This window comes from Chiloscyllium punctatum, chromosome 2, assembly GCF_047496795.1.
Source record: "Chiloscyllium punctatum isolate Juve2018m chromosome 2, sChiPun1.3, whole genome shotgun sequence".
NCBI classification, from domain to species: Eukaryota; Metazoa; Chordata; class Chondrichthyes; order Orectolobiformes; family Hemiscylliidae; genus Chiloscyllium; species Chiloscyllium punctatum.
In genome coordinates this window covers 85,101,190-85,124,286 of record NC_092740.1, presented here as the reverse complement: position 1 = coordinate 85,124,286, position 23,097 = coordinate 85,101,190, and the positions used below count along the sequence as shown (strand labels likewise).

The 23,097-nt window shown below is 39.9% G+C and overlaps 1 protein-coding gene across 2 annotated transcripts in view; it reads right to left on the bottom strand.

The window, feature by feature from the left end:
- The window catches only part of rorb (RAR-related orphan receptor B), a 263,070-nt gene that overhangs the window by 99,296 nt on the left and 140,677 nt on the right, over nt 1–23,097 (bottom strand). The window contains exon 1 of one of the 2 annotated variants that reach the window (XM_072584971.1): nt 4,860–4,948. The exons of the other annotated variant lie outside the window; for it this stretch is intronic. Coding sequence (XP_072441072.1) covers nt 4,860–4,899 — 40 coding nt within the window. The 5' untranslated portion in view covers nt 4,900–4,948. Of the gene's footprint in view, nt 1–4,859; nt 4,949–23,097 lie in introns of those variants that run through there. 2 annotated transcript variants of the gene reach the window in all.

The following is a 23,097-nucleotide window of genomic DNA, read 5'->3' as shown; positions in this document are numbered from 1 at the left end:
CAGCCAATAGTGCCTGAACTCAACCCCTACAATGCCAAACAGACTTTTGCATCATGACCAAAGTAGTCTTCTTCCTCCTTGAAAGAAGAATCATGTTCCCATCTCGCCATCCAAGATCTTGCTTTGTTGCCTGCTCCATTGAGTACCACACAGGATGATGCTACATACTCTGTCCAGATTGAGCTGAAGGGCTTCCCCCAAACTGGACCATGCAGTGGATCTTCAAGAACCTTCTGTTCTGCTCTACAGCCCTGGTTGAGGCTTAGCTGACTGTTGGGACCAGGTGGACCTCATTGACTAAGAAGTTCCTTATTAATCTGGGCCAATGACCCCTCATGGTCAACAAGGTCCCAGTCACTACAGTGACATTATAACTGTGCTTCACGTCAGCCATGAAGATGCCCAATGGTGTAAGCAGCCATGGTCACAGAGGGGAGCCTTTATCTGCCAGTAACTAGCTATGTAAGGACCCCAACCCTCAAACACAGCAGGTACCTTCTGGAGCACTCTCCAGGTTAGTGCCAAGGTAGTGGGCACACAGATCCAGAAAGTGTTCAGGTGATCTGTGATCACCGTTACCCTTAATTAAATGGATGCCTTCCTATTGATGAATTCTGCAGCATTGTGATATGGTCCCTCAATTCCATGGGTGTACAGCCAATAGTATAGTGTACCTATAGAAAGTCAGCTGTGTTCCTGAGTTCTGCTGCCTGGGCTGCAGCATTGATCTCACTATTGAGATGAAAATGAATTACTGTGACCTTGTGTAGAAGATATTGATCACTGTCTTGGTGTATTTATGGCGCATTTGATTGAAAGATCCCAAACAGGTCACCCATTACTCCCTGGAAGAAACCATTGGCACCGACATTTGTGCAGCTGTGGTGCCTCATCACCACTGGGAGAGACAGACTTCCTACTCCTGCAGCTGGCTCAGTTCCCTCTCAGTCTCTTAGGAAACACAGTCTGTGTCAGTAGTATGGCTTGTTTGTCGCTAGGAAATTGGGTCAGGAAGAGAAAAATCTGGCACTCGTGCATCCTAGGGTGCCTGCAGCTGCAACTTCTTAGAGGTCATTGCTCCTCATACAGGTTCTCCTTCTGTATCTGTCTTTACTGCTGAGTTAGGCATTTACAGTGGCCAACATGGGTGGCACAGTGGTTAGCACTACTGCCTCACAGCGCCAGAGACCCGGGTTCAATTCCCGCCTCAGGCAACTGTCTGTGTGCAGTTTGCACATTCTCCCCGCGTCTGTGTGGGTTTCCTCTGGGTGCTCCAGTTTCCTCCCACAGTCCAAAAATGTGCAGGTTAGGTGAATTGGCCATACTAAATTGCCCTGTTTTTGGTGAAGGGGGAATGGGTCTGGGTGGGTTGCTCTTTGGAGGGTCAGTGTGGACTTGTTGGGCCGAAAGGCCTGTTTCCACACTGTAGGGAATCCAATCTAGTCATGTTACCTTTGGCAGAACCCATTACTCGGTGGAAATGACCTAAATTGAGAACAGAAGGAACAAAAGAATTTATTTAGATCTCACAACAGTCATCAGTGGCATACCCTGCAGAGGAGGGTGGAACACACCACCACACAGTGAGATATGCTGGTCATGGGCATGTCTGCAGTCTACAATCTGTCTCAGTGACTTGGTAAAGGTGCCAGTTGGTTGAGTGATCACCACATTAAAAAGAGAGGGCATGCCCCTCTCAATCCTGGACCTACATCAAATGCTAAACTTCACAATGTATTCAGCACAGACTTTGTGGCTCATTCAGGACTCTTGGAAATTACATGAATAGTGTAATTCCACCAGAATTTGCCTTTTGAACCATCATTGATGATAATTTCATCATTATATCAATTTAGAAGCAGCAATGGGAAGTAGCAAACTGGCTTTGACCAGCATTTAAACCCTAAGCATGTTATACTCTGATTGTAAATTAAACGTATCTGCTTTGCAAACGATCCTGCATTTTCTCCCATTGAACTGACATTGACCCTGCCCACCCTGGGTGTTGTCCCAGCCATTTTCTGCGAGCCCATCCAGTCAAGAAAACAGAAAGTGATGACTAGAGATGCGTCTCATGGTGGGCACCGTTAACATCAGGCTTCAGTGGGTCACCACCTAACCTCAGAGCTTCCCTGTCTATGTTTATATCACAGTTACTTGTCTGCCCATTTTTACCCAAACCCCTGCATGGAGACCTGCCACATTAATCTTCACCTACAACTGCCTTTCCTGCCCCTGAGCCCCAGAATTACATTTAAATGCTGCCCATCCTCCTGTAGCCTACCATGCCCTCCAAAGCTGATTTGCATTCCCATTTGCCTTGAGTTTCTACTGTCAGCACCCTTATCCTCACCTTTACAAATGCCTCTGCTATGTATACTGTGATGGTCATGATAGGTTGAGAGATGACAGATGTCAGTGACCATGGATGAAGGGTGCATGAGTCTGGTGCCTGTTAATACTGCCCTGAGATGCTGTTGCCCAGTATCCAACATGGAGTTCATTCAGAGCAAGCGGAGAGCTGAATTTGCCTGTTGCCCAGTTCTTGTTTTTCTTTTTGCAAGGTTTTCCCAACGTTGATGTTATTTGCTGAGTTTGGCAAGATATTAATGAGGTGAGTTGTGCTGTTAACAAGGTATTTAATGATCAAGAATGATGATCAACTGACAACTCATCACTGCCTTGACAGAATTGTCCCATACCACTTGCGAAAAGCATAAATAATGGGATGAAATGATCTTGACATTGAGATAGACCTCATTGCATTTGTTGCCTGATTCCGCCATACATCTCATCATTGCCACATCGCTCAGACCCCTGTAAGATTCCACTCAGTGTCCTTAATATGGCAAGTTGTCACAGAGGCAATCAGACAAAATTTGATATTGAGCCAGAAAATGAATTAATAGAAAGGGTGACCAAAAGACCTGGACTTTAAGCTTGGTCATTTAGTAGAACTGCACACCTCTGTTTCTTATGACAATAATGATCAGGAGCATTCTCTATCCCTTTCCCAAAAGGAAAGATGTGGAGTCACATAACTCAGCATATACCTACTCTTGAATTTGAGGCCCACTCTGAGGTTCAGAAACGTCAGGTTTTGTTTTACTACCAAAAATTCAAAAATAATGGTTATTATTTTCTAATTTAAAGTCTTGTCTTCATAAGGTCATGTAATCAACTGCACAATGTCAAATTGTGATTGAGCTACAAGGAAAGGCTGACTAGACTGGGGCTATTTTCCCTGCAGTGGAGGCTGAGGTGTGGTCTGATAGAAAGTTCATAAAATCATGAGGGGCATGGATAGGGTTTTTTCCCTGGGGTGGTGGAGTCCAAAACTAAAGGCGTGAAGGCAAAGGTTTTAAAAAGAGACCCAAGGTGCGACTTTTTCACATAGAGGTGATTCTTTTGTGGAATGAGCTGCCAGAGGAAGTGGTTACAACATTTAAAAGGTATTTGGCTGGGTTGGTGAATAGTAAGGGTTGAGAAGGATATGGACCAAGTGCTGGCAAATGGGACTAGATTGATTTAGGATATCAGGTAGGTATGGACAAGTTGGACTGAGTTGTTTTTGTGCCGTATATCTCTATGACTCCATCTTAGACCTGGTCTCTAAACTGCACAGACATGCAGCCATTCAGTTTATTGGCACGTGGATGCATTGACTTCCAGTTTCAGAAGTCACTGTGTTGCTCTTGGGAAAGTTACAACAGGAAAAACCAGCAGCAAGAAAAGTTAGAGGGACTTTAGGATAGTAGGTATGAGTGGTCAGATTGTGTTTCTCTTGTCATCCACCTATTCCACAAAAATAACTAGGAACAAGTGATTGTTTGGAATTATACATGTTGGTGTATTAAGATGACAGTGCTTTATATTCTAAAGACTTGTTACAGTAGTCCTGGAGGGTGTAATATGCAAACAATTGCAACAAGTCTTTCCAAAAGATCATACAAGGTTTTGGAATTGTTTAGCGAAATTAAAGAATTGGATTTTAATACCCTTATTAATTGATGATGGCAATTATTTATTTCTAACTGTATTTTAAGATGTTGGAAGTAAAAATCTATGTTTCACCGAAGCACTGGCTACATTAAAAACACTTAGTGAAAATATTCTTGCTTATGGAGAAAGTAGAAGATGAACATATCAATTGTATCAGAAAATTGTTGTGAAGATACCATGTATTTCTGTGTGATTTATACTTAGTTTGTGAAAAAAAACTTGCCAAACACTTTTTTCAGACATCTCCCCTGTGAAACAAGATGTTAAAGAATTATGTTGAAATAATGTGAACCTATCAAATTTTTACGGTATCAATCTTTTACAACACTATTTCTAATCTCTGTATGATATAGTATAACCAAACTGAGAAATAGCCAAAGACTAAAGGGAAACTTGAACTCTTTTTGCTGATAGTGCATACTTTTCTTAAATAGATTAAAGCCTAATCCTAAATACCATTCTGCGATATGAGCCCACATCAAAACACAGCTTACTGCGCAATGTTCATCGCAAAATGTTTCACAGTTATTATTCAATGTTTAAGTAAGGCTCTGTGCTTTGACCCTTTACACCTAAATTTTATTGAAATAAGTTAGACCTGGGTCAAAAGAAACAATGCAACAACAGAACAATGGAGTTTTTGAACATCACAATTTTTCTTCAGTTGGGTCTATTTTCACTTCCAGCAATGAATGATAAATCTACAAATAAAATACAAGCAAATGGTGAAACCGTGCAACCTCTACTAAATTTCACTGAAAAAACAAAATCTTTTCAGATATAGCTTATGTTTAAGAAATATTTTATACCATAGCACAAATTAGATGTAAACCTTCGGAGCAAAGTCCTCTACTTACTTATAACTTCAGTTTTCATTTTCTGCTGTGTTTGGCACATGCTATCAATAAAAACAATAGCAGAAAATATTGTGATACTGTCTCCTTAACAGACAAAAATGATCCACTTGACAACCAGCACAATACTGTAATAGCATTAGAAAGGAAGAATTATTAAAGAGATGGACTGTACCATTCCAGTATTAAGGCGGCAGGGGTGTCTACGGAACTTTGAGATCATTGTTACTTTCACTTCCCTCCCTGTTCCCTGAGCTGCGATTATCAGGAAATGTAGCTTTTGAGGAAACAGTTCTGTGAACCCTTGAAGTTCCTTTTTAAAAAAAAAGCCAACTGCTCTGGGCTGGTGCATTTCTTTGATGAATGTAATTGGTTGAATCTCTATCCTTGTAAAATTCTGATATAGTAGCTGTACAATAGGAAGCAAGCCTCTTCAACTGACCATATGAAGCTAAAATATGGTAGTTTTTAAAAAAAAACACACCTGGGCCATTACAGTACAGGTGCAAACAAGCGTCAATATTTAGAGTCAATGGCCTGAATCCAGCTGGAACAAAATAACAGTATCTTAAAACAGCTGATGTTATTAATTAGGAAATTCAAATTAAGAATACATCAGGTGATGTGAATCTCCCTGAACTTGCTAGTCCAGTTACAATGGAGCTTGCTAGCTCAGTTGGCCGGATAGCTGGTTTGTGATGCAGACCAATGCCCAGAGCAAGGGCTTAATTCCTGTACTGGTTGAAGTTACAATGAAAAAAAATAAGAGTCCAATTTCATATCTCTGTCTTTCATTGTTGGCATCCTCATTTAATTAGAAGGTTTTTTTGTTTGGATTTGTATATAACTTACTCATTAAACTGAACATAATAAAACATTTCGTAAATAACATTGTGCCCTTTGAACTTTATGGTCCTTGACAGCTGCCAAAAACCTTCTGGCCCAAGTGTTTAATATTAGGGATAAATGGTGGTATTGTAGAAATATCATTGGATTCGTAATCTAGACAACTAAGCTCTAATGACAGGAGTCTTGCCAAAGTAACTTGTAGAATTTAAAGTTCAATTAATGGTTACAGTTAAAAAAACTGTTGGAAGCTAGTCATGTTGAAGAAATTCACTTGGTTCAGTAAAGTAAGGAAGGAAATTGCCAGCCTTACATAGTTTGGCCTGTTTTGATACCATATCTTTGAGTCTGAAGTACCATGCAAGTCACTTGCTTCAAGAAAAATTTAGAATGTTGTATTTGGCACAGAATCCAGATCAGACAGGACTGTACCTTTAAGACCGTTGTATCACATCTTTTCTTTTCAGATTTTGGAAGGTTAAATTTAAAGTTAAAGTAAATTTCAGGATGCAGAGACTCGTGTTCATGTCAATTGACAGCAACTGGGTGAAACAAAATCGGCCACTTCATTTGCGGCACCTGCCAAAGTACAGAATGTGATTTAAAACAAAATTTATGGGTCATGGGCAATGCCGGCTGGGCTAGCATTTTTGGCTTCTCTAGTTGCCCTCAAGAAGGTGGAGGGGAGGGGCGGGCACAATTCCTCCTTGAACCACTGAAGACCATATGCTGTAGGTAGAAGTGAATTGATTTGAATTGAAAGACTTAAAGAACTGGTCATTGAATCTACACCTATCCAATTTTTCAGAAAAGCACTCTGGACAAACTTACGGAAGTTATATTAGATGCTTTACTAGAAAAAGGAGTTAAGTATGCAGGTTTACATTATTTGCAAATCATTAATTCTGAAGGAACTTTTATCAACAGGTTCAGTGAAACATCCAAATTTTGCATGAGATGTGATTCATCTCACCCGTTGAGACTACTGGCATGCACGCATCTTAATGTTATTGCAATCCACAGGGTGACAAACTTATCAGCTTCAATGGCATGTATTCCAGTCTGCAACAACGGTTCCATTTAGTTTAGTTACAGCAGAGTAAAGCAGATTCAGCAAACTGTGTAAAATGATAATTGGACACAACAGCTCAAAATAATCATCATTGGTGGATGGTCTGAATGCATCCAATAGGTCCCTAAGCTGGGTCTGTTCTTTCTGGTCATTCAGAAAAGAATTGTATCTCCCCAACAATGTAATTTTCAGGGCAACTAAGTAATAATTCCACAAACTCTGATTCAACGCATATCAGACCATATATTATTTTTGTATTTGTTTACGGGATGTTGGTATCACTGGCTAGGATAGCAGTTTTTGCCCACAGAGTCGCTCAGAGTCAGAGTCAGTCACGTTGGTGTGAGGTCTGGAGTCACGTGTAGGCTAGATCAGGCATGGATGGCAGTTTCCTTTCCTGCAGGGCAGTGAAACAAATAGGTAATTCCAAAAATTAGAAATGGTTCATTATTAGACTCTTAGTCCAGATTTTTATTAAATTTAATTTCCATCATCTGCCATGATAGGATTACAACTGGGATAGCTTGAACAGTACCTGGGTCTCTGGATGAATAGTCTAATAATAATTCCCCTCAGCCATCAACTCTCCAGAACATCTGGATGTAACAGATAACCAGCAGGTTGGTGCATGAATCCCTATAGTAGCCTGGCATTAAAAAAGGACAGAAATCAAATCATCAAGTTGTGTGGAATATGTCTATGCCTTCATCATCACAGAGTGTGAAAACCTTCACTTCTGCATGAACTTTCTTCTGAACCATGGTACGAAATCACGACTGCTATCTTTTGTGTCCAAGGACATGATTACCTTTTGGTGAATGATTATTTCACCAAATTTGAATTTGTGGCAAAGCAAAGACATTACTAGTGAAATGGTTATTGACATATCGACCACCAGATTCAGTATGTTTGATGAACCTCAACAAATTGTATCCAACAGTCCACTGTACTATTACACTTTCCAAGGCATTTACAGGAGACGGGGCATTCAAAATATTTTTCTCTCCACTACCCTCAGTTGAGTGGTCTTGCAGAAAACCCATGATTTGCAAAGTGATTTGCCAAAATACTTGGATAGCTATGTTGAATCCACGTGTTTCTTTTCTAGGCAATGGATTACCTTCACTGGCAGTTCATGTTTGGAACATAGATCCATACAAGCTCTACTCTCCCACACTCATCACACAACCACATGTACATGACACGCTGTTGGAAAGAAGGGAGAAAGTAGAACGAGAGTTTGACCAACAAGTACACAGATGCTATCCCACCTTGAAGCATGAGGGTTCAGAACTTTCACATGAACACATGAGTGTCCAGCCTAGGTTATATGATAAGAGCAAGATGATGCATATGCTGGAGATCTAAAGTAAAAACAGAAAGTGTTGGAGAAACTCCATAGTCCTGGCAGCTGCTGTGGAGAAAGAAAAACACAGAGTTAAGATTGAGTCTGGTATGACTTTTTTGGAACTGAAGGGGACTGGAAAATGACACCGTTTACATGTTGGTAAAGAGGGAGGAGGAATACGTAGAACAGATTGTGAAGGAGACTACAGCAATAGACCATGAGTTAATGGTAGTAGAGGAAAGATTATATAATCAAGTTATATGTGCGTGGTAGAAAATAGTAGAAAATAGGTCATTTGGATTCAAATTAAACAACATCTGAAATTAAGAGTCCAATGATGACAATGAATTCATTGTCAAGAAAAACCAATCTGGTTCACTAATGTCCTCTCAGGAAGGAAACTGCCATCCTTCACATGTCTGGCCTACATGTGACTGCAGACCCACAGCCATGCGGTCGACTCTTAAATGGTCAATGGGCAAATTTAAGGACGGACAATAATACTGGCCTAACTAGTGACACCCTCATCCTGTAAATAAATTTTTAAAATTATACTCATCAATAGGGACGAATGAAGCTGAGAGCTATGGAAATAATGAAGATCTGGCATTCCAGATAATAGATATTAAACAAAATCTACCTAACTTGTCTGAAGCAAATCTAAAGCTTGCAGAGTAAACTATGCATCTTTCAGAAGAGAACTGCAGCATTTCAAAGGCCATTAAGACATTTTAACATGAATAAATCCCAAACAATCATTAACCTATCTTATTTCAGCTTTTGGAAGTCTCCCGGGTGAATTTTATCTTGAAGTAGATGAGAGTGTGAGAATAACTCAGCATCTGGCAAGGAGAGTTCCAGTTGCCCTCAGTTCCAAGCTGTAAGACAAGGTAGAGTTAGAAAAGAAGGAATCTATCAACAAAGTGCCAACTCCGACAGAATGGATTAACAGCATGGTAGCAACAAAACAACTGAGTTTGTGTACATTCAAAGGATCTCCAAACATTGAAAAGGTCTCGCTGCCCCGTGTCAACCATTTGAAGATATTTTGCTACAACTTGCCATGGAAAAGGCCTTTACTTCCCTCAATGTGAAGGATGGGTACTGGCAAGTGCAGTTGAGAGAAAGCAGCAGTTTGTGAACTATAGTTTGGGCAATATTCAGAAGATGGAGATCCTTTGCATCAAAATTGGTAGAAATCTGTATGATGCGTCATTGCACAATATAGTCCTAATGTTAATAATTTGGCATTTGAGGTAAATAATATAGAGAACCCTACATCAATCAAATCATAAGATCACAACACTAACAGCAGTCAAGTGAAAGAATTAATTTGCTGGTTTTCTGTAAATGCTTAGAATGCATCCTGTCACCAGTGCACTCAAATCTGATGTATGCAATATGCTGTCTGATGACAGATCCAGATTCCACAATTCCCAAACTAGCCAGCCATCCTAGTTAGCCCTGTCTCATCAATTTGTATGAAAACATTAACATTTTATATCCCTCCAAATAACAGCCACACAGATGGATTTGATCTTCAGCTGCTAATTAAAAAAGAATCGTCATCATGATTTCCAAGAAATCCTCGCGGAGTCAGCTTTTCTAAACGTCTCCATCAAAATGTCACTTCAGATCCATCACAGAAAGGGGAAGTTGTTTTAAATCGCAATCACTCCCCCACTATACTCTTCTGAGGGAGTGCTGTGAGAATTCTTTTCATACACCTCAGTGACACTTCCAACAAAATTTAACATGATCAACACCTTCCAGCCAGTAGGTGCTAGGAATACCAAAATTGTAGCAACTGCTGGAGGATAAACCTTGAAGTGCAATTTTAGCAGAGAAACAGGAGTGGGTTCTTCAGCTTCTCAAGCCTCCTCATCTTCTCAGTCCGAAGATGGGTTCTTTTGAGTCTGATGTCTAAGTTTATTTGTAACAGTAAGTATTTACAAGGCTGTAGTATCACAGACTTATACACAGTCGAGTTTTGACGCCTACTGAAGTTACTGTAGGTTACACTTAATTGATTGACTGCATTGACTTCATTACACAGAATGACTGAAGGCAAGCAGGTACCTTTTATACCAAATGTTGTGATGTCATGTAACGATCTTAAAAAAGGTACCGGCCTGTCTGGTCTGGAATTTACCCAAAAATACAGCTCCCCCATCTTTTTCCATTTAAAGAACTGGGTCCTCTCAACCCTCATCTATCAGACAGAACATACAAACGTTTCAAAACTTACCAACAGATTTAAGATCAGTTTCTTCCCTGCTGTTATCAGAATTATGAACGGACTTCTCGTATATTAGAGTTGATCTTTCTCTGCACTTTCTCTGTAGCTGTAACATTTTATTCAGCATTCTGTTCTATTACCCTAATTTACATATGTAACGTATGATTTGTCTAGTTAGCATGTAAAACAATACTTTTCATTATCTCAGTACATGTGACAATAATAAATCAAAGCAAATAATTTTCAGATAACATGTACAAGGATGTGTGTGTGTTTCATATATATAAAATTTCTGTGCATTCAGATAATGCTGTGGTGACCAACATGACCAGGTCTAGTCCTTGTCAAGTCATGATAACTGTATTATGTAACTTCATTCTGTGGTCTGAATTTTGTCATTGAGATGAGTTCTGAATGTAAGTTTTCTCACTGAGCTGGAAGGTTCGTTTTCAAACGTTTCATTACCATACTAGGTAACATTAGTGAGCCTCCAGGGAAGCACTGTGGTACAGCCCACTTTTTTATTTATGTGTTTTGGTTTCCTTGGGTTGGTGATTACATTTCCTGTTCTTTTTCTCAGGGGATGGCAAATGGGATCCAAGTCAGTGTTTATTGATAGAGTTCCAGTTAGAGTGCCATACTTCTATGAATTCTCATGCGTGTCCCTGTTTGGCTTGTCCTAGGATGGATGCATTGTCTCAGTCGAAGTGGTGTCCTTCCTTATTTGTATTTAATGATACTGGTGAAAGTGGGCCATGTCATTCTGTCGCTAGTTGATGTTCAGGTATCCTGGTGGCTAGTTTTCTGCCTGTTTGCCCAATGTAGTGTTTGTTGCAGTTCTTGCAAGGTATTTTGCAAATGACATTAGTTTTGCTTGTTGTCTGTATAATGTCTTTCAAGTTCATTAGCTGCTGTTTTAGTATGATTTGTGATACTGAATGACAGCACCAATCCAAGAAAACCTAAACACGAATAAAAAAGTGGGCTATACCACCACTGCTAACTCTTTAAATTTTCATGAGTCAAGGTGAAAGGTCATTGATTCTGCCATTGACAGAGTACCAAGTGTCCCACTGATCTTGATCAGCTGCACTCCCAGTAAATTATGCCACAAAACATTGAGTTGCAGGATGCAGATGAAAGTCTTGCCAATGGGGCACACCACCAAATGCCTTTCTCCAGAAATATTGGATACTGGTTAATAAGTGATCTACAAGAGCTAACTTCAATACAATCACAGCTATATAATTGTTACATTAGTTGCTAAAACAGTTAACTTTTTTTTAAAAAAAGACTGCCAATTGTAGTGGCAGTTAAAACTCAAAACTGATCAGTTGATTTTTTTTGTCAGGTAAGATTAATAAGGGATGTTGAGCTAAGATTTGAGGTGCACATCGGCCTTGATCGGACTGAGATGATGAGGAGGCTTGAGAAGCTGAAGAACCTACTCTTGTTTCTCTGCTAAAATCGCACTTCATGGTTTATCCTCCAGCAGTTGCTACAATTTTGGTATTCCTAGCACCTACTGGCTGGAAGGTGTTGATCATGTTAAATTTTGTTGGAAGTGTCACTGAGGTATATGAAAAGAATTCTCACAGCACTCCCTCAGAAGAGTATAGTGGGGGGGGGGGGGGGGGGGGGGGGGTGGGATTGTGATTTAAAACATCTTCCCCTTTCTGTGATGGATCTGAAGTGACATTTTGATGGAGACGTTTAGAAAAGCTGACTCCGCGAGGATTTCTTGGAAATCATGATGACGATTCTTTTTTAATTAGCAGCTGAAGATCAAATCCATCTGTGTGGCTGTTATTTGGAGGGATATAAAATGTTAATGTTTTCATACAAATTGATGAGACAGGGCTAACTAGGATGGCTGGCTAGTTTGGGAATTGTGGAATCTGGATCTGTCATCAGACAGCATATTGCATACATCCAGATTTGAGTGCACTGGTGACAGGATGCATTCTAAGCATTTACAGAAAACTAGCAAATTAATTCTTTCACTTGACTGCTGTTAGTGTTGTGATCTTATGATTTGATTGATGCTATATTATTTACCTCAAATGCCAAATTATTAACATTAGGACTATATTGTGCAATGACGCATCATACAGATTTCTACCAATTTTGATGCAAAGGATCTCCATCTTCTGAATATTGCCCAAACTATAGTTCACAAACTGCTGCTTTCTCTCAACTGCACTTGCCAGTACCCATCCTTCACATTGAGGGAAGTAAAGGCCTTTTCCATGGCAAGCTGTAGCAAAATATCTTCAAATGTTGACACGGGGCAGCGAGACCTTTTCAATGTTTGGAGATCCTTTGAATGTACACAAACTCAGTTGTTTTGTTGCTACCATGCTGTTAATCCATTCTGTCGGAGTTGGCACTTTGTTGATAGATTCCTTCTTTTCTAACTCTACCTTGTCTTACAGCTTGGAACTGAGGGCAACTGGAACTCTCCTTGCCATATGCTGAGTTATTCTCACACTCTCATCTACTTCAAGATAAAATTCACCCGGGAGACTTCCAAAAGCTGAAATTTTTTTTAGATTAGATTAGATTACTTACAGTGTGGAAACAGGTCCTTCGGCCCAACAAGTCCACACTGACCCGCCGAAGCGCAACCCACCCATACCCCTTACCTAACACTACGGGCGATTTAGCATGGCCAATTCACCTGACCTGTACATCTTTGTGACTGTGGGAGGAAACCAAAGCACCCGGAGGAAACCCCCGCAGACACGGGGAGAATGTGCAAACTCCACACAGTCAGTCGCCTGAGGTGGGAATTGAACCCAGGTCTCTGGCACTGCGAGGCAGCAGTGCTAACCACTGTGCCACCGTGCCACCCACAATAAGATAGATTAATGATTGTTTGGGATTTATTCACGTTAAAATGGCTTAGTGGCCTTTGAAATGCTGTAGTTCTCTTCTGAAAGATGCACAGTTGACTCTGCAAGCTTTAGATTTGCTTCAGACAAGTTAGGTGGATTTTGTTTAACATCTACTATCTGGAATGCCAGATCTTCATTATTTCCATAGTTCTAAGCTTCATTCATCCCTGTTGAGGAGTATAATTTTATAAAATTTATTCACAGAATGAGGGTGTCACTAGTTAGGCTAGTATTATTGTCTGTCCTTAAATTTGCCCAGTGGGCAGTTAAGAGTCATCCGCATGGCTGTGGGTCTGCAGTCACATGTAGGCCAGACCTGTGAAGGATGGCAGTTTCCTTCTTGAGAGGACATTAGTGAACCAGATGGGGTTTTTTTGAAAATGGCTTCATTGTCATCATTAGACTCTTAATTCCAGATATTTGTTTAATTTGAATCCAAATTCCAACATGGAATTTGCATCTGAGCCCCGAGAGTATTACCTGGATCTCTGAATTAACAACCTAACGATATTATGGCTAGGCCATCATCTCCCCTATCATATATATGTTAACGCATTGCTTCAATGAAGCTTTTCGGGCTTCATGTTTCACCATCTCGAGCTGCTTTGCCTCAAGTCTGCAAAGTTTGTGTTGCTGTATGCAACACCAATATTAATCTAACATTTCAGATTGAATTGATGCTCTCCTTCGCAGACAACATTCTACCAGTAACAAACCATTAGACCTATTGTATAGTGTAGAGTGATTTACTGGAACTATTGGCTGACATCAGTCTAGCAGCCATATTTATAGGTTTGTTTTGCAAAATAATTCAGTGCTTCTTGAATTATAGCTCAGTTTTCCCATGTTAGGCAGGCTTTCTTTTCTTTTTGCATGTTGTTCTGTAATATTTACACAATGTATTCTGGACTTCATATTTTTCAAATTTCTTCTGCAAATTTTCTTCCTTTTGACTTCCCATGTATTGTACTCATTTAGCCTGCAGTGTGTCGCAGCATAATACAAAGCCTTTTTAAAAATATCATTAATGCAGTCAAGCAGATGACTTACTACCTCAAAGCTTCTGTCCATGCCAAGAACTTTTAAAAATGTACATTTCTCCTGTTAGCAGGTATACTCTATGAAATGTTTTACACCAAAGAATAATTTTACCTTTGATGAAACAAACAGTTGTCCAAACTCTCAAGATTCAGCAAGATGTATCATTGCTATCTCGCACACTGATAAATAGCTTGTCTCTCCCACAGCACTGATGCTGAACACATACTGCTTAAGTAATAGTATGTGTTCAAAGTATGTATGTAAAATCTTGAATATTTCTTCTATCTGGATTATCTGCTACTTAGTCAGGTCTAGGCAGCAATACAGGTTGCAGAAAATATTTCTTTAGCATTTATAATCAGGTTATTATTCTTAATTGCGCAATCTTTTTATTTACATCTGTGGCTATTTCATAGTTTTGCCACATTGTGGGAATATTTTAATTCTGCTTCACAGCTTCAATTTCCTGAGCAACAGGGAATCAAAGTTCACAGCCATCCTGACTCACCCAGCATTTCCAAGTTGCATATTGTGAGTGATTTGAATTATTCCTTGGTGTTTTTGCAATAATGAGCTTTGAAAATTCACTAAGGTTTAAAATATTTTTGACATAATGTTTTAAGTAAATGTGATAATGGTAGGCACAACCTAATGTGAAAACAAGCCAAAGCAGGATTTTTCACATGACTATGGAAGCCAACCAGTACATTACGTACAATTATATTTCTCCAAATAAATTCACACAGTCTAGGGCCAATTTTTTTTAATTGCAGTTTTCGACAATATTCATTCAATCAACATTACATCGAAATATACTGGATTGGTTCAATTAATGTACTGTATAAACTTGCAAATTGTTCAGTTACTTGACTAATGTTTGCATGACTACTGTTGTGATCTTAGCAGATATTACTGGACAAGTCAGATCCCAGATTGAAATCTGGCTTGATAGATCATATTTTGTTTTTTTTTGGTTTTACTGAAACATAAGCATGCATTGCTGCAGATTTCATTTTAACAATAAAACAGGAGTTCATTGTGCCAAAGGAAATAGAATAAACAAAACTATTGTGCAAAAGGAGATTAATAGAATTTAAGTAAAAACAATGTAAGTAAAATAAGTTTGTAAAATCTATTACCTGGGCGGCACGGTGGCACAGTGGTTAGCACTGCTGCCTCACAGCGCCAGAGACCCGGGTTCAATTCCCACCTCAGGCGACTGACTCTGTGGAGTTTGCACGTTCTCCCCCTGTCTGCGTGGGTTTCCTCCGGGTGCTCCAGTTTCCTCCCACAGTCCAAAGATGTGCAGGTCAGGTAAATTGGCCATGCTAAATTGCCGGTAGTGTTAGGTAAGGGGTAGATGTAGATGTAGGGGTATGGGTGGGTTATGCTTCGGCGGGGCGGTGTGGACTTGTTGGGCCGAAGGGCCTGTTTCCACACTAAGTAATCTAATCTAATCTAATCTAATCTCAACAGCATCAGAGATTATAGTAACCAGATATGAGAGTGTGAATGGTCTTGGCTTTATCACACATCAGGGTGGACTTAACAGATGCTTCAATTTCTGTTCCTGAGAAGCTTACAGATTGGAGTTTATGAGCCTTCATGCAGCAAGTGTAGACTTACTCAACTCTAAATAACCCTTCAGGGTTTTAACCAAGCAATCTGATCTGGAACTATGAAACTAAACAGCTTAGCCTGAGGTAACTTATTTCTTAATTATAAACCATTTCCTTTCATCAGGACTAACTGTTTTATACATCCACTTTCAGCTAAAACATCCACAAAAATGAAACCCCAATGTTTTTCCTTCCAAGCTGTGTTTACCACAATGAAAGAAAAAAGTAATCTGACTCGAAGCTGAAAGCTTAATGCACAACTGTTTATATTATTCACTTGTAAAAACACATCACTATGGTTACAGAAATAACTACAAGTTGATCATAAACTCCAGTTCAAAACATTATGCCCATAATTCAAAGTTAAGCTCTAAAATAAATAATATTAAAATATTAATAAATCACATCTTATGCACATTGCTCAGATTAGAACTCAACATTCCAGCTTCTTTGCTTCCAAATATTTTCTATTAGGTTGTTTGACAAAACCTCATCGACCTGACGTATTAACTCAGGTCGCTGTTCTGCTTTCTTCCCATACACTTTCATCCCTTTCTCCCTAATACGTTCAGTATTTTCTGAATTATTCGTTCCTCCCCCCCCCCCCCCCACCTTTCCATCAATTGCTGTAGCTTTCTGTTGTTTTGGCAGCTTTTACACATTTAGCCCATTATAAAATTGAGAAACTCTAATTTGGGAGATATTGAGTGCAGGGTTTGAATTTCCTGAATATCCACTGGTAATTCAAAGCTAAATCTGTAGGAACCCTAAGAAATTCGACAGTGATATTTTACAGATAATTAGATCAAAGGAAAAAGTGACATTTTCTCAGGTGCACGTACCCTTCCTCCTTATACTCAAAATTCTCATAGTTAAAGAGTCTGTAGATTTAACTATTACACATTTGTGAGCGACATCAATTGCCAAACTCATTTAAACAGTTGTGGTTGATTATTCAAGCATGCTCAGGTTACCTTCTAGAGAGATTCCTGGAGATTATCTCAAAGCAGCTCAGTTATGAAAATGGAGGTAAGTTTATAAACATAGATTAGATTACTTACAGTGTGGAAACAGGCCCTTCGGCCCAACAAGTCCACACCAACCATCCGAAGAGCAACCCACCCAGACCCATTCCCCCACATTTACCCCTTCACCTAACACTACGGGCAATTTAGCATTACCAATTCACCTAACCTGCACATCTTTGGACTTTGGGAGGCAACTAGAGCACCCGGAGGAAACCCACGCAGACACGGGCAGAATGTGCAAACTCCACACTGAGAGTCACCTGAGGTGGGAATTGAACCCGGGTCTCTGGCGTTGTGAGGCAGCAGTGCTAACCACTGTGCTACCTTGCCGCCTGTATCTTATGTTCCAGAAATATTTCAATGTTACTACAGACTCAGTGATATACCAAGAGAGATGGATAAGATAGCTTAGTAATAAGCCTTTCCAGGCTTACATGTACAGATGAATAATATAAAAATGACATCCAATGGAGACTTACTAATACTCACTAAAAATGAAACTTACTAGATGCAGGATATGGTCCATCAAGCTCTATGGTAGTTCAGAAGCGCTTTTGAAGATCAAATAATTCACATGGTCCATGTCTCTGATCAAATTAGTGACAAAAACTACACCAGGAGCAGAATGTTTTTACTCATAAAATGTGAATCTAAATTAGAACTTTTGCTCAGATTTATAATTTTCAAAAATACAGGAGTGAACTATGTTCAAGATACTTTAAGAACATCATGCAATGCAGTCTCTTGATAGCTTCAAAGATGTCAGAAGTTATAAATGGGTCACACCATTTTTAGCCATTCACTATGCTGAAAGTTTATTTATTTGTGATCAATATATTATAAGAGTCTTCAGTGATTGGTGTCATATCAGGATATGACATCAATCCCACACCAAAATCTTATGTTTGCACTACTAAGACTTTTGGGTTATTGCACTAGATATTCAGTTTTTAAAAAAAGTCATTCCTGTAAGTGAATCCCATGTTCCATAGAATCCAGAATGCATTTTCCAATATTTCAGAGAAAGCATGAGTGGATTGGATCTAAGAGCTGGATCTTAAAGAGGGACTACAAGCAGATAGTGGGGAATAGAGGAGAGAGGTGCAGGGAGGGATTCTGAACATGGTGGCTGAAGGCATAACTACCAGCAACATGGTGAAGAGGGGAGAGTACGATATAAAAATAAAATACCATTGGTATTATAAAATCGTGTCCACATAAGAATGTTTTACATTGGTGACTGTTTAGTTTAGACAACATTACAGCAGCATCTGTCTCAGTCCTCCAAACTTGTATTGCAAAAGCTGGCTGACCCTTTTTGTAATACCAGAATATCAAATGAATACTGCTCTGTTATGATGCAAGCTTACTAAGTTCCAGTAATAAAAGGTCCATATCAATGTAGAGTAGAATAACTGCAGAGAGCACTCTATAGTGTATCGAGTTTGGAAGTAGGGTGAAGGAGTTAAATATATTAAAATGGGTTTCAATGAAGGCTGAATAAAAAGAAAAGAAATTATCATGAATCAGAACAGAAAAAAAATGCAAGGCTATTCCAAATCTAAAGGAGAAACAAAGATGGAACAAAATGCCATTTCAGGGAATTAGTTACCACAGTTCTAACTGAGCTGCAGGGCCCTGTGCTGGCATTGTCTCACTAACAGGGGTCCACATGGATTTGTCCCAGAAGGAAATGGAATCAAAAGATTAGAACAATAATTGACAGACTTACATTAAGTGACAATCAAACAAGAATGCAAAGAAACATCCCGACAGCATATTGTGTTTTGAAGTTGCAATTGCTGATTGATTTACATTTTCCTATAGTTCTTTTTCAGCATGTACAGGGAATTTTAAGCAGGAGCGAGCATGGATGGGGCTGTAAGTGGCTTTCTTTTATCATTTTGCCAAACAGATGGGATGCTGTTCACACATCAAATGCTTTTTATTTCTTTTTGTTGATTTCAGCCAGCAACTTGTGAAGCAGGAAGCCAATGCACTTTGAACAAAATTTGAACAATATTGTTTTTCTGGATACATCTGTTGTACTGTACAGGAAGTGTTGAACAGAACATTATTATGGAGAAGTTGAGAACCAATTTTGGTCAACTATAGGAACTAAGTAAGTTTAATTTAGGAGGCAAGTTGTGAATACTTGGTTTGTTCTCCTGCTGGTTTAAGTCTGTTTACTACAGTTGAAGGCTTGTTGCTATATATCAACATAAATAAGGCTGTTCAGCTGTACTCTTATTTCTGCAAAATTTGGTGTACGTCACATACATTGCACCCAGACTGTTCACAAAATCTGTTTGAAATGCTTTCTTAGTGCATTTTCTTTTATTTTCTGTGTTACCTCACTATGTGCTATTTCTCCTTTCAAGCATTATGCAACCTTATATAGCTACAATGCTCAGACACTCAGTCAGTACTTCAAAGCAGCCAGTGGGAACAGATTTTATGTCTGAATGGTTTTTGAAGAAGAGATTTATTTTTAGACCTCTAGGGAAGTGAGGCATCCAACCACTGCAAGATTTTCAAAGAATCAAACCCATATCCCCTTCCCATTCTCTGTGAATGATTAATAATCTAGTACCTAAGAAAGTCTGAAATGGGAAACACCAATGAAACCAAGATTCTGCAGCAATCTTCATATGTACAGATCTTTCAACCACATGTGCCTTGTCTCTTTTGCTTCTGAGGGGGAATTTAGTGGACAAGCAGCATAGTCAATGTAAAATGAATTTCTTAGGCTAACTTGCTACTGTGTTTGTGAACCTGCAGTGCAGACTGAGCAGGTCCAAAATCCTCAAGATCAAATTCAACTTTCAAAACTGTCAACTCTTGGTTCCTGGAGTGAATTTGAAATTCTGGAAGCTTTTTAAAAAGCTGCACTCAAAATGCTAATATTTAAGATAAGGGCTCAGGCAATTAATTATAATCTATTGGCATCGATGGAGGTTTGGTTGATGGGCAGAGGCTAGGAATAGATTTAAGTTGGCCATTAAACCTACTGAAGTGTCACAAGCATAAATGTTAGGGACGCAGCTATTCCCTAATTGCTCATCCCTAATTGCCCCTGAGAACGGGGTGGTGAGCTGACTTCTTGAACTACTGCAGTTCATTTAGTGCAGGTAAACCCACAATGGAGAGTGTTCTAGGATTTTGAATCAGTGACACTGAAGGAATGGTGACATACTTCAAATCCAGGATGGTGAGTGGCTTGGAAGGGAATTTGTTCATGTATTTTTGCCCTTATCCTTCTAGGTGGTAGTGTTGTGGGTTTGGTGAATTTCTGGAGTGTATCTTGTTCCTGTGCACTGTTGGTGGAGGGAGTGAAGGTTTATGGATGTGGTATCAAGCAAGAGGACTGCTAGGTCCTGGACGATGTGACACTTTGAGAGGTGTTGGAGTTGCACTCATCGAGTCAAATGGGAGAATTCCATCACAATCCTTGGAGATTTGTGGCTTGGAGATAGCAGAAAGCCTTTCAGGAGTCAGGAAAGGAGTTACTCACTGTAAGAATCGTTAGCTTCTGACCTGCTCTTGAAGTTGTAGTATTTACACAGCTAGTGTAATTTCTGCAATGGCGACTCTCAGGGTGTTGATAGTGGGGAATTCAGTGATTGAATTTCAAATGATATCCAGGGACAATAGTTAGAATTTGATAGAGATGGTCATTGCTGGGACTTGAATGGTGTGAATACTACTTGCTACTCTTTAAAATCAAAACCTGGAAATTGTCCAGGTCTTGTAGAATTTGGACTTGGACTGCTTCAGTATCAGCAGAGTTCTGAATGGAACAGAACTTTGCGCAGTCAATATCCTCACTTCTGACCTTATGAGGGTGGGAAGGTCATTGATGAAACAGCTGAAGATGTTTATGGTTACAAAACTCATGCAGAGACAACATTGTTCTAAGATTACTAATTTTCAGGTATGACTCCAATCAACTAGGTCCAAGTTGGGTGGAGGACATTTAAACAGGTTAGGTGATTGCATACGAAGTGTAGCAGATACACTATAATGTGCGTAAGTGAATGATTTTTACTTAGAGTAGAAAAAGCAGATTATTTAAAAGGCGTGAAACTTTTTGATGTTAATACTCAGACAACTTGGTATAGTTGTATGAAGCATATAGAGATTTATCATGCACATACACCACACAAGAAAGTAGGCAAATATCATGCTGGCTTTTCTTGCATGGAACTGTAGCCCAAGAACAAGGAAGTTTTGCTGCATTTGTATAGCAGTGATGAGATCATGTCTGGAATACTGGGCATAAGTTTTGACCTCTGTATCCAAGGAAAAATGTTTAAAATTCCTTCAAAAAAATGTTGATGTCACTTGCTACACCAGCATAACTTAATCGAGTGTTTTAAGGAAGTTACCAAAAGGATTGATGGCAGAGCAATAGACATTGTTTGGGTTTTAGTAAAACCTTTGACAAGGTTCAACATGGTAGACTAATTAATAAAGTTAGATCACATGGGATTCAGGGTGAACTTGCCAACTGGATACATAATAGGCTTAACAGCAGGAGACTAAGTGGACTGGAGGCCTGTCACCAGTGGTGTTCCACAGGGATCAGTTCTGGGTCTTTTGGTTGTCATTTAAATAAGTGATTTGGATGTAAATACTGAAGGCATGGTTAGTAAGTTTGCAGACGACAGCAAAGTTGGTGGCATTGTAGACAGTGAAGAAGGTTTTCGAAGATTACAAAAGATCTTGATCAAATGGGTCAATAGGTTGAAAAATGGCAGATGGAGATCAATATGGATAAATATAAGGTATTGCACTTGGGTACAACAATCAAGGGTAGGCCCTGGGTAGTGTTGTGGAACAGAGGGACCTAGGGGAGCTGGTACATTATTCTTTGAAGTTTGCATCACATATAGACAGAGTTGCTAAAAAGGCATTTGGCATGCTTGCCTTCATTACGAAGTCCTTTGAGTATAGGAGTTGGGAAGTCATGTTAATGTTGTACAGGACATTGGTGAGGCCTCTTCTGGAGTACTGTGTCCGGTTCTGGTTGCCCACTTATAGGGAGGATATCACCAAGCTGCAGAGGGTTTCAAAGAGATTTACCAGGATGTTGCCAGGTATGCAAGGTTTGAGTTATGAAGAAATACTGGAACTTCTCCCCCGAGTGGAGCATAGGAGGTTGAGAGACGACCTGACAGAAGCTTATAAAATGAGAGGTTTAAATAGAGTTAATGCTAGTTGCCTTTTCCTCGAGAATGGGGGCATTTCAAGAATAGCGGACACATTAAGGTGAGAGGAGAGAGACATTTTAAAAAAGGCATGAGAGACATTTCCTTTTAAAAAAACATAGAGGGTAGTTTGCATATGGAATGAACTTCCTGAGGAAGTGGTGGTTGTGGGCACAGTTGCAACATTTAAAAGACATTTGGTGAAGTATGTGAATAGGAAATGTTTGGAGGGATATGGGCCAGGAGCAGGTAGGTGGGACTAGTTTAGTTTGGGATTATGTTCAGCATGGACTGGTTGGACCGAAGGGTTTATTTGTGTGAGGCATGACTTTGTGTATTGCCTTCCACATCCAACAGAAATTTTCCTGTACTTCCACACAATCATCTACTGCAACAGTTGCATCTGATATAGTCTCGTCCACACTGGGGAGACAGGACGCCAACTTGCGATCGTTTCAGAGAACATCTCTAGGACACCCGCACCCACCAACCTATAGCTGAACATTAACTTCCCCTCCCACTTCACCAAGGACATGCAGGTCCTGGGCCGCCTCAATCACCAAACTCTAACCACCCGATACCTGGAGGAAGAATGCCTCATCTTCCGTCTTGGGACACTTCAACCACATGGGATTGAGGTGGATTTCACCAGTTTCCTCATTTTCCCCTCCACCCACCCTCCCAACTTGGCACTGTCCTTTTGAATCATCCTACCTGTCCACATTCCTTCCCACCTATCTGCTCCACCATCCTCTCCGACCTTTCACTTTCATCTACCTTTTGAATTCCCAGCTATTTCCCCCACCATCACCACCTCCCCCCCCCCACCCCCCTCCCCATTTATCGCTCAGTGCCCTTGGCCCACAAGCCTCATTCCTGATGAAGGGCTTATACCCAAAATGCTGAGTGTCCTGCTCCTCAGATGCTGCCTGACCGGCTGT